This window comes from Ammospiza caudacuta, chromosome 6, assembly GCF_027887145.1.
Source record: "Ammospiza caudacuta isolate bAmmCau1 chromosome 6, bAmmCau1.pri, whole genome shotgun sequence".
NCBI classification, from domain to species: domain Eukaryota; kingdom Metazoa; phylum Chordata; class Aves; order Passeriformes; family Passerellidae; genus Ammospiza; species Ammospiza caudacuta.
Window position 1 is genome coordinate 12,028,132 of NC_080598.1, and position 11,827 is coordinate 12,039,958.

The 11,827-nt window shown below is 49.1% G+C and overlaps 1 protein-coding gene across 1 annotated transcript; it reads right to left on the reverse strand.

The window, feature by feature from the left end:
• Positions 1–455: 455 nt before the first annotated feature.
• Positions 456–8,591, reverse strand: LOC131558851 (acyl-CoA (8-3)-desaturase-like). Its single transcript, XM_058806908.1, has 12 exons — positions 8,373–8,591; positions 6,297–6,407; positions 5,824–6,021; positions 4,960–5,061; positions 4,700–4,828; positions 3,528–3,588; positions 3,341–3,417; positions 2,763–2,860; positions 2,357–2,453; positions 2,074–2,153; positions 1,556–1,681; positions 456–1,361 (listed from the first exon to the last, which is right to left on the reverse strand). The coding sequence occupies exons 1-12, from the start codon at positions 8,568–8,570 to the stop codon at positions 1,310–1,312; spliced, it is 1,329 nt and encodes a 442-aa protein (XP_058662891.1). The 5' UTR covers positions 8,571–8,591; the 3' UTR covers positions 456–1,309.
• Between the last annotated feature and the right edge of the window lie 3,236 nt (positions 8,592–11,827).

Sequence of the window (11,827 nt, forward strand, 5' to 3'; positions counted from 1 at the left end):
AAGGCCCCAGGAAAGGCAGTAAGATATTCAGTAAATCCCACAGGATTGGGATGTGTTTGGAAGGCACATCATCCAAGAGAGGGAGACCAGCAATGTTTTGGCTGAGGAGTGCCTGTGGATATGCAGCTGAATGGAAAGTTAAACACTTTTAAACAGCAATCTGACCCCCACCACCTTTCTAACTTATATTTGTCTGCTGCTCAGGCAGGAATGCCTCACTCTCCATGGGCCAGGAGGCAGGAATTCTCTCCTTTTAAAAAATCACCCAGAGGTCCAAAAAAGCCCAAAGCTTCAGGCACAAATCAAGAGTGATTATGATCACCCTTCACACAGAATCATTGCAGAATGATTTGGGTTGGAAGGGACCTTAAACCTCAGCTCATTCCACCCTTGCCATGGTTTATTGTATTCCACTAAAGCAGGCTGCTCCAAGCCTTGTCCAGCCTGGTCTGGAACGCTTTCGCTTCCTCTGTCACTCCTGTAGGGATCCTGGGTGTGGATAGGACAGGTTTCTCTCTCTTCTGACTCAGTAATGGCTTCACAACACTCCAAAGTCTGGCACGGAGGAAACCCCTTGCAGATCCCCCTGGAATGTCACCAGTGGCCAAATAACCCAGAGGCTTCCAGAGATGTGGAGGGCAGCATTACCACAGAATACAGCCCATGGAAAAACCTCCACTTTCCTGTTTCCCTACCTCAGTTAGGGCTCTGACTAGATCCTGTTCCTAGAGAGCTGCTGCCTGCACCTCCCCACCCACATATGTACAAATTGGTCTGGGAGCTCCCTATTACAAACAGGGATTTGAAAATACTGAACCTACACAATTCCTTAGAGCTTCCACATTTCCCTAATTCCCACATTCCTTGATTTCACACTGTCCCAACTTTCTTACTATACTCACAGTGAGAGCCACCCCAAAAAGCCTATGTTAGATAAGAAGCTTCCTTCCTATATACTCAATAAATGAAGGACCAGCAGATGGAAAGGAATCTGTTCCCAGTCCCAAAGCTGCACCCAGCTTGGTGGGACACAACCTCCTCCATCCAGCTTCTCCCCAGCACCCAGCACCAGAGAAGAGGAATGAAAGAAGCACAAGAAAAAAGTTAAGAGCACATATTACAAAAAAAACAAAAAAAGAAAACCAACCAAAAAAAGGAAAAATCATATTAATTACATTCATCCATGGAATTAAGCAGCACCACCTCCCCAAATCTGGGTTAGCCAGCTCTCCTCAGTGCAGGATCTTCAGGGTGACCACCACAGGAGGCAGCAAGGCTGGGGAATTCCTCTGCAGGGACCCACTGCTGCTTACTTATGTAGATAAGCATCGAGCCAGAGCTCTCCTGAATCTTTCAAAGAGCTGCCAAGACAGAAACAAGGGAATGAACCCACGTTCCAACCAGAGTCTCATGGGGAGAAGTCTACAGGCAAAGCAAAGGAGATCATGAAGTGATTTGGGTCAGAAGGGACCTGTAGAGCTGCCCCTCCCTGTCTGTTCCCTCCCCTTTTTCCTCCACAGCCCCTGCCTTGGGAGCACGGCGGGTCAATACTCACTGCACGATGTCTGCGAAGGCTGTGAGCAGAGGCTTGCACTGGTACTCAATGCCATGCTTGGCACACAGGGACTTCACCAGAGGAGCCACCTTCCAGTAGTTGTGCCGTGGCATTGTAGGGAAAAGGCTGTGGGAAAAGGAGGTGCTGATTCAATGGCATCCCTCACCACCACATGGAATCCTGGCCCTGCTGCTGTGCCTAATTCTGGAAGCGCCCCCAGCTCCCCTTGTGCCAAAGCCGTGGGTGCTCTGCAATGTCCCTCTCGTGTCCCTTCAGTGCCTGTGCTGGGAATTCTCCCCCCTGTGCCATGCAGCTTAGATCTGAAGTGGTGCTGGTGCTCACTGGTGCTCCAGAAATTTTCATTTTGGAGCTCCTGTTCTGCCCCCACACAAAGAGCACAAAATGAACCCACATTATCTTTTGTTCCTGTCTCAGCTGATAGAGGGACCTTGGAGGCTCTTCAGCCCTGGTGTATCTAGCACTCCTTGGAACTATTCCCAAGCCCTGTTTCCACTCACTGGTGCTCGATCTGGAAGTTCAGGTGGCCACTGAACCAGTCATTGAAGAAGGACTGATGAACATTGCAGGTTGCCTGGAGCTGAAAGAAAAAAACAGAAGTTCTGTTTTAAGTATTATTTCAGCAATGCCCTGTCTCAAACACAGGTTTTTCATCCCCACAGGAATTCTGGCTGGACACAACAGCTTCAGGAGTTATTTCCAGCCAACACAAGCTGGCCAGGCTGAGATAGATGGATTTTACACACCCAGAACTGTCATATATCTCCATAAATAAGGTCTCACCTGGGTAGAGAACCAGTCCACATTCTTATCATAATCAATGTGCATGGGGATGTGATTCATTTGTGTGACCCAGACAAACCAGTTGCTTTCTATAAACCTGTCAAAAACAAAAAACCATCACGGATCACACACCCATGATGTGACAAGTCAGTACAAAACACTTGTGCACACACCAGCTGGTTGTTGCCTGACAAAATAAACACCAGAAACACAAACAGATCAGACCTACACACACCTTCCACCTCCTGCAGCCTGACAAGAAACCACCCCTGTCCCACTGAAAGGATCAGGACAGAGAAGAACAGGGAGTGATGAGAAAAATAACCAGGGGGCTGGAGAGAAGCTGACACGAAGGATTGATACAAACTAGGCAGAGAAAACGTCGGAATTGTCAGTTGGATGATACCTGACTAGCAGGTGGAGCCCCAGGGTACCCTTCACACCCAGGAAGGGCAAGTAGGTGAGGTAGAATCGGATGTAGAAGGACAGCATCCAGGCCAGATCCTGTAGTACAGGGGACAGGCAAAACTTCATTAGAAGGAAGAATTTCTGACTTCTGAATTTACCATCATTCCCTTTAAAATCTCCCATAACATCTTCTACTGATCAATTTTTCCTCCCCAGACTCATCACAAAGTAACCTGACACCATTCCCTGTGCTCAGGAATTATCCTGGTTCCATGAGCCCAGCAGAGGGCCAACACCAGACAGGACATGCTCTAAAGCACCACATTTTCCCCTGGATCTAAAGAGGAACCAAGCAGTGAGAAACCCTAAACCCAGAACACCAGAGAACATCTTTCATTCCCCAGAGGATCTTTCACAAAGAAAGGCTGTGGAAGATACCCCTTTGGCAAACACCATTCCCAAATCTATACCCACATCCTTTGCTGCACACACACACACACCTCCCAGTAAATCTGGCACTGGAATTAATCCCTAAACCCAGGAGAAGCCCCCCTGGCCCCCGTGGAGCTGACTCACCACCCACTGCTTCCGCTGCACGGCGAAGTAGAAGATGTACCACTGGAAATAAAGGGGCACCAGCGCTGGGGGACCGACTGCAGGGACAAACAGAGCCATGAATTATCCCAGCAGGATGGGATGGAATGAGAAAACAAGGGGCAGAGTGACTGCTGGCCATGGAACTGCACAGGGGGAGGTTACTCACTGATGAAGAAGTACTTGTGCTGGTGGTTGTAAGGCATGAATTTCTTCTTTTGCACACCAAGCTGTTAAAATACACAAATTACTCAGGCCATGAAGACACCTGTGCACACACTCCTAAACTTCCAGGAGATGTTCTATCCAACCAAGCCAGCATCCACCATCCCCTGGAAGAGTTTTTACCCTGCAGAAGGGGCTGGGCAGTGCCTTGTACACACACAGTGACCTGCCCCTACAGAGGGCACAAGCTGCCTAAAAATGCTGAAATAGAAACCCACACAAACAGTTTGCTGACAAAGCAGAGCTTCAGAACTAAAGAACCCCAGGCTATGGTACCGTTATGATACTGTTAATGAGGATGGCAGTGCGTGGAACTCCCATCTCCTTGCAATTACTCTGGAAAACAGAGAAGTGAGCATCTGAGCATGAAACTGTGTCCACAAGAATGAGGGTGAACAGATTATCTTCCCTCTGAGGCTGCTCATTTTTCAATGTTTACTGTACAAACATAACAGATCAAGCCACTGGCTTCCTTAAGGAATGCCATATCACTGTACATGCTCAAATTAATTCCCAATAGCCCATCCCTTAATTTCAATACAAATCAGAGCATTTAAAAGTGACACTATGAATTTACATATCTTTTTTTTTAAAGGACAGCAAATGCTAAAGCCACTCATTTAACTGCAGAGCTGTACCAGAAACAGAACTGGACTCCAGATGGGAACCACTGTGACACCCACTGCCAGGCTGAGACCACTGAAATCGCTTCTTTGATCAGGAATTGTAAAAGTTCCAGACAGCCCTGGCTTGTCATCTGCTGCTTCCCATCTGATCCCCAGATCACTACAATTAGTCACACTGATCTTGGCAAAAGAGAAAAACTTGTAGTTCTGATCTTCATAAAACTGAAATTCTCTCATCAAGGGAAATAGGAACTTGTAATTGTGGCAAATATTTCATTCTTATCTTCCAACACCGCAAAAATAACTTTGAGTGAAGCTTTAAGAATACAAAGGTCTCAGAATTGCTGGAATATTACTGAGGAATATTAGGGAGTAGTGGAAGGCGAAGTAGCACCCCATATAAAATCATACTAATTAGTGTCCAAGTTCTCTGCAGCTTCCCAAATTTGAATCCCATTGCTGTCACTTCCCAGCTTCTCTCAGGTCTCACCTCCACAGAGAGGGTTTTCCCCAGAGCAAAAAACAAGGGGTGCATGTTGACATCGGGATCCTTCCGGAAGCAGTTGGGCTTGGCGTGGTGCTGGAAGTGGAGGTGATTCCACCAGCTGGCCGGGGCTCCCTGTGGGAATGGATGAGGAGAAAGTGCCCTACAGAAGGTGGATCTTCTGCCCTCGGTTCTCTCCTAACCCTGGGATTGGTTCTGGTGGCAGAGCAGGGCTCTGGCAGCCCCTGCCCACAGCCAGTGCTCACCTTGAGGTGGCCGATGACGAACTTGTGCACCCAGTGGTTCCACCTGGACTTGCTGAACACTGACAGGTGTCCAAAATCATGCTGCAGCCAGCCAGCCTGGGCCTGGAAGGAAGAATGCAACAGTGCTGCTGGGGAAAAAGAGCTGCCAGGAGGGCCTGTGTCTGAAAAGGGCTTTCTTCTCCCTCTCCCACGCTCCTCACAGCGTATCCCTGGATAGCAAAAGCACTTCCACTGCCAGGGCCCAATCCCAACTCTCCTTTTTCACTGCACACCAGTGCACTCCAGACTCTGCCTAATGACTTTTAGTCCTGGACAGTTGTTTCCATGAGGAAGGGGAAAAATGTCACGGGAAAAAAAACAGCCACAGAGCTGAGAACCAGCATTTATTCCCTCACAAAACTGCTCTGAAATCGGCAACAAAGTCTCCTTTAAGGAGCAGCTTGCTGCTGCCTCCTCCAAGTACTTGTAATTCCAAGGGGATCACTGGCCAGGCAGGAATAGCTGGGGCTTTGAGAGCTGCTCTGCCCTCTCCATTAACTCCCTGCAAGTTCCCATGGGAACACAGTGGCTTGGCCCCTGCACACTGCCTCGGAGTTCTGGCACCGTGGAGCTCAGGAGCGGGGCACGGCTTTCATCGTGTGGGCAAGGCTGGAATAAGGAAGGCTTTGATGGAATACGGGGAGGAAAAAGCAAGGCAAACCCTGCTCTGCCACAGCAGCATGTGTAGTTTTGCCTTTTAGTGGAATCCAGAGAGAAGCAGGATTTGAGGAAGTCCATGATGATAAGATCTGTCCCCTCCTTATGGCAACAAGCCCCCAAGTCCCAAATTTGGCTTTTTGGGGCTTATTTTGTGTAGTTGCTCACCTGGACAGTGCCCAGAAGCACAGCAGAGAAGAGGAAAGGCACCAAGGATGCTCCAAAATACCAGATGATGAGCCAGGCTGCAACATCCAGCATCAAGATGTGGCAGAGATAGAGGATGAAAAAGATGTGGTTGGGCTGGAGAAGCCCCATCCTCTCCACGGTGGCACGGAGCTCACGGAAATCCTCCACCAGCTTTTTCTGTGGGGAGACACAAAAGCATGCACTGGTCAGAAAACACCTCAGGAACATCAATAGCAGCATAGTTTTCCCTCTCAGGGATGAAAAGGGGGAAAGCTGAGGGTCACCTGGAGACAAATCTTTGCTAAAACTACAAATAATGATGTGAAATGAACCTTCAGCCAACAGTGATTCCAGGAGATCCTGTGATCTTATGTACAGGGAGTTCTGCCTGCCAGTCAGAAAAGTTAAACAGCACAATTTCAACCCCAAAAGCAAGTTTTTATGACACTCACATTCTTGCTGGGCTCAAAGCTGGGCTGATCTGGTGCCAGTTCCCCAATCAGGAGAGGGTTCATGTACTTCCTTACCAGTGCCTTGTCAAGATGGAAAGCAATGAAAGGATCCTGAAATGCAGACAGAGGAACAGGAAGAAGAAAAACCATCATTCAGGTGGCAGCAAAACAAATCTATTCCATGATATGCTGGAGTATTCAAAAGATTCCTGTTGGGGAAACCAGTTACTTTTATTATTTAAATGTGGTGTCAATTTCCATGGCAACCAGGTGAAAAAACCCACTAGTGGCTTTTATCACTACAGATTCTGTCCCTATATTTAAATTACAAATCCTGTAGGCACACATGGCACTTTGGCATCTAATTCCTGATCTCCCATTCACCTCCTTTTTGACATTTCCCTACTGATGTCCAAATTAGCATATTTTTACAATCTCCCTCAACCTAAGGATGTGGATTTTTTTAATTTTCTGGGACAATATTTGCTTGCTGGGCATCACTTTGTAAGATTCCTGCACCATTCATTGTTTATCACTATAATTACTAGGCCATCATTGTGTGCTTTAAAAAAAAAAAGTGCTTTTAAAAGATCTCTGGTCAGGAAAGGGGTTAAAAATCAGGCTTATATTGCCAGCTCTAGGTCAGCTGTAGCATCCTCCCTGCTCACGGTCACTGAATAAAGGAGGGGAAAAGAGAGGGGAACCAACATTTGCATTTTCTCATTAGAAAAGGGGGAAAAATGGGGAGGAGTATGTGGGCAGAGCAGGGGAGGATGGTACCACACATTTAGACCAATCCTTTCCATCGAGGCTGTGAAACCTGGAGTGCAATCCCAGCTGGGGTTAGGGGACGGCTGACTGCACCTTCTAGAAATCAGAGGAGTTCTTCCTTTACTTCTCATTTTTTCCTGGTTTTGTGGAGTCTTGTTCTTTTGATCCCCAGGGACAAAACCACGGGGAAATAAAACTTGGCAGGGGTTTCTGAGCGGTCAGCAGTTCAGCTGCAGCCGGCGGTGGCACTGGTATCATCACCATCACCTAAAGAATGCAGCTGGCTGCAATCCCACCGTGCAGCCCTGCTCACTCCATGGGCTCACCCTTTTCTGCTCACAGAAACTCAGAATGTTCGGGTGAGAAAGGCCCCTCAAAACTCATCTCATTCGTCCCATCCACGGACACCGTGCAGGTTGCTCCAAGCTCCACCCAGCCAGGCCTGGAACGCTTCCAGGGATGGGGCTCCACCACTTGTCTGGGCAACCTGTGCCAGTGGCAGGGCTTTGAAAAAGCACATGTGCACTCTGCCCTCGCAAATGTTGCAAATTCAATTGTTATTTTTGGCTCTAAATGATATTCCTACCATGGGATCTTCACGTGGAGACCTCAAGTTCCAGCCTGGCCGAAACACAGTCCATCAACACCATCCTAGAGGTGGATTCCCACCCCATATCCACCCTTGGCTCCAAACACGCGCATTTGGAGAGATTCTTGGAAAAGGAACAGGCAGACAAAGGAAGGAAACACCACTGGCAAAGCCACCCTACTCCAGCAGCATTTACTCCACTCTGCAACAGCCGCTGGCACTCAGACACGAGTGATTCATTCCTTTTTCGTGACTGAAATACGACTTTCAGTGATATTCTGCTCTAGTGCCATCTCTCGGGTTCGGGAAGTTGAGGAGGGCGAAGGCAAACAACAACTCTGTCACCGCGTGTGCCACACGGGTGGCAGACCCGATACTGCTCGGCGTGCAAAAATTACCGAGGGGATTGGGTTATTTTTTATTCCCGGCTGCGGCTTTTCAGTCATTCCTCCAGCAGCGCTTCCTCGTAACAACACTCCCAAACAATTCCCGGCGGAGCGTGCGCTGTGTGTCCCCTTGCACACCGCTCCCCGCGTACCGTGTGTGCCACAGCCGAGGGTCCGTGCCTGCTCCCAGTCCCCGGGACCCTGCTCACAGCTCCAGGGATCCCGCTCCCAGCCCGAGGGACCCTGCTCCCAGCTCCCAGCCCCAGGGATCCTGCTCGGCGCTCATCCCTCCCGCAGCCCTCCCTGCCGGGGCCGCAGCCGGCCGCTCACCGTGGCGTCCTGCCCGGCGTAGTGGCTGATGACCCGGGAGCCGCCCGGGTGTCTCCGGCAGAAGTGGCTGATGTCGTACACCTTCCTGTCGATCACCAGCCAGCGCTCCTGCGGCGCCGGCCCCCGCCCGTTCCGCTGCCCGATCTCCTCCCAGGTGAAGCGCCGCATCTCCCCCCGCACGGGCTCCGAGCCCTCCATGGCCGGGATCGGCTCGCCCGGGCTCGGCTCGGCTCGGCCCGGCCCGGCTCCGCCTCCGCGGAGCCCCCACGCCCAGGCCGGTCCCCCCCGCCCACTGGGCTGCGCCCGCCGTGCGCCCGCCCCCGGGGCCGAGAGGGGCGGCCGGGATGCCGGGGCCCTCGGGGGTGGCGCAGGGAGGGAAGGGAGCCCGGGCTGTCGGGGCTGGGATGGCTCCCGGAGCCATTTCGGAGAGCAGCGAGTCCCCCAGCACCGCCCAGCCCATCAGTCACTGAACCACGGCAGCGTTCGGGTTGGAAGGGAGCTCTGGGGATCATTCAGTTCAACCTGACCCTGCCAAGGATGGCAGGGCACTGGGACAGGCTGCGCAGGGACCGCAGGAAGGATGTGGAGTCCCCCTCTCTGGAGTCTCTAAACCCACCTGGATCCTGTGCCACCTGTCCAGAGGACCCTGCCATCCTCAATGTCAAGAAGTTTCACGTTGAGGTGAAACTCCTGGAGTTTCAGTTTATAGCCTTTGCTCCTCGTCCTGTTGCTGGGCACCATGGAAACACGTTTCCAAATGCCACATATATGCGGTTTTTAAATCCCCCCAGCTGATTACACCACTGCCCCAACTGTCTGTTCCAGGGCTTGTCAACCCTTCACAACAATTCTCCTTCATATCCAACTTAAACCTCCCCTGGCACACCTTGAGGCTGTTTCCTCTTGTGCTGTCACTTGCTACCTGGGGGAGACACCGACCCCCACCCGTCCCCACTGCCCTTCCAGGTGATGCCTAGAGAGGCTACCCGGAGCAGAGGGCAGACAGAGTTAAAGGAATAAAGTAGGTATTTATTAAAAGGCCTCCAAAGGATACACCCTGGGCACAACAAGAGCCTGGCCATGTCTCTACCCAAGATGCACCTAAGATGAAGGGATCATGAACTTTCACACTTTTATAAGTTTTGGTCTATTTACATATTGGGGTTAATTGTCCAATTACAGCTTCAGGTTATGAAGTCCCATCCTCCCAGTTTGCTCTCCTCAATTCACTGTTTACACTGGGCTCAAAGCTGCAATGGTGTCCTTGGTTCTAGGGCTGGAAAAGGATTGTTTTGTCTAACTAAACTGTGAAGACAACTTGCTAACACTTTATATGAAGTTCAGAGTTATGTACTAATGCAGTGCAGAATCTGGAACATATGAAAGCTAAAACTCAACGCATCACAGGGAGTTTCCCTTCCTTACACTCAAGTTCCTTCTTTTGAACCACTTTTACAACCTGTTCCTCCTTATTCCTATGCTGACTGTGACATATCTTCCCCACCCTTGATTTTGCTTCCCCTTTCCAGAAGATCCCTCCCTCTCTTCCATCTGTTCTCCCTTCCAGCTGCCTCAGCCTTTCCTGTCCTGAGGCTCCTTTTGGCTGCTCATGCCTGGATATGCAGCCAGAGGGGGGGAAGGTGTTGCCACAGGTATATCACATTAAAACCCTGCAGATGATTCTTCAGACAGCAGAATAATGCTGGAAGAGTGAATGATGCTAAAACAGACCAATCCCTCTGTGTGGGACCTCATCCATATGAGTTGCAAATTAAAATTCCTCTCCCCACACTCATCTCCCTTTCCATAGCAGCAGCCTTCTCCCTGAACTCTGTTATTGATCCCAGATTTCTTTGTTTCCATTCACACCTTCCAATCTGACCTAGTTACAGCAATTCCAGTTGAAGGTAACCATAGAAACAAAGAGCCACCAGGCTGCATCACCTGATGGCTACATCACATCTTGGAATTCTGTGCCTGCAAAACACTGGATGGACTGTTTTTATTTCCATCCCTTCAGCAATTTGTTAATAAAGATTAATGGATGTTAGGTATCTTTTAAAACATAATTATATTCAGAACCGTGCAGTAATTATTTCAAATTATCTTTTTTTCCCATGATCAATTGCACAACAGAATATTTATCTTAAATGTAGTTGGTATTTATGATTTTTTATCGTGAATACGGGGTCATGCAGAGATCAGTTTTCTTTTTCCTATATTTGTTAAAAGCAAAAAAATTCCATCTTCCTACACGAGTTAAACCTTTGGATACTTGCTTTGAGGGATCTTAACAGGCAAAAAGCACCACTAAACTTGATAAAATCCACTCTTGTTCCCTTCATGTGCTTCCTCTGGTTTCAGCAGCTATAAGGGCTGTTAATGCCTTATTAACACAAATTATACCGCAGCCCTTGGAATTTTCTTCCAAGCTCCTTCTGACATGAAATCCCTGGCTGTGATTGCTTTCCCCTCAGCAGATGATTCAAGACAAGCCATGGAGGCTCCTGGAATCACCAGCCCTAAGCAGGGGAGGTTTCTGTGTCCTGCCAGTTGCCAGCAGTGCTTGTTTGCCCTGCCCTTGCCCCACTCAGGATCTCAATGGGTGTCTCAGAGACAAGAACGGGACCTTTGTCATGAAAACTGCCAGGGAAAAACCAGCTGCTGTCATAGACTCACCAGCACCCTGCATCCAGCTGGGATTCCTGGCGTCAATCCCTGCTGGAACACAATTCACCAGGTAAAATGAGTCCTTCTGTGCCCTGACTCCTTGTTTTACCTTCACTGCTTCCACCTCTGTACCTGCTGTCAGCATCATGCTGTGACCCAGCTCCCCAGACTGCCAAAACCACCACCATGAACCAAACCCACTACCATGAACCACCAAAAATCCAAAGGGAGGGAAGAGATGCTCTTTGGTTCACTCCTCTGATCAGCCTGCAAATCTGGTGACTGGGAATTGCCAGAATTTGGAGAAAATATATTAAAATTCCTTATTTCACTACCATGACTTGACTGGAACATGCTTTAAAATACCCAAGTGACCTGGGTGGTGAGGGATCACTAAATATTCACTAAATATTTGGGCATCTGGTGACCAAACCACTAATCAGGGAAAGAGGGAGATGAGTTGAAAGGATTGCAGTCTGTCTTCTCTCCTTTTAGAGAAAATTAGTTACAATGATGGATGGTGAGGTGTGAAACCACAGGAAAAAAAAAAATAAAAGGAAAACAACAAATGCCGAAAAACAGTTTAAAAGGGCAGAGCCTAAAAGAAGACTCAGTTCTTGGCTTTGATTCAGGCTAAGAAAAGCTGAAGATTCCAGGCCCAGGGGAATTGTGGTGGCATGATTTACAAGCTTCTGTCATCAGTGCAATTAAAACAGCCACGTTGATGAAGCAAATGCAGCAGGAAACCACTAATTTAGTCACTGTGTTACTACCAGGGAAGAGCT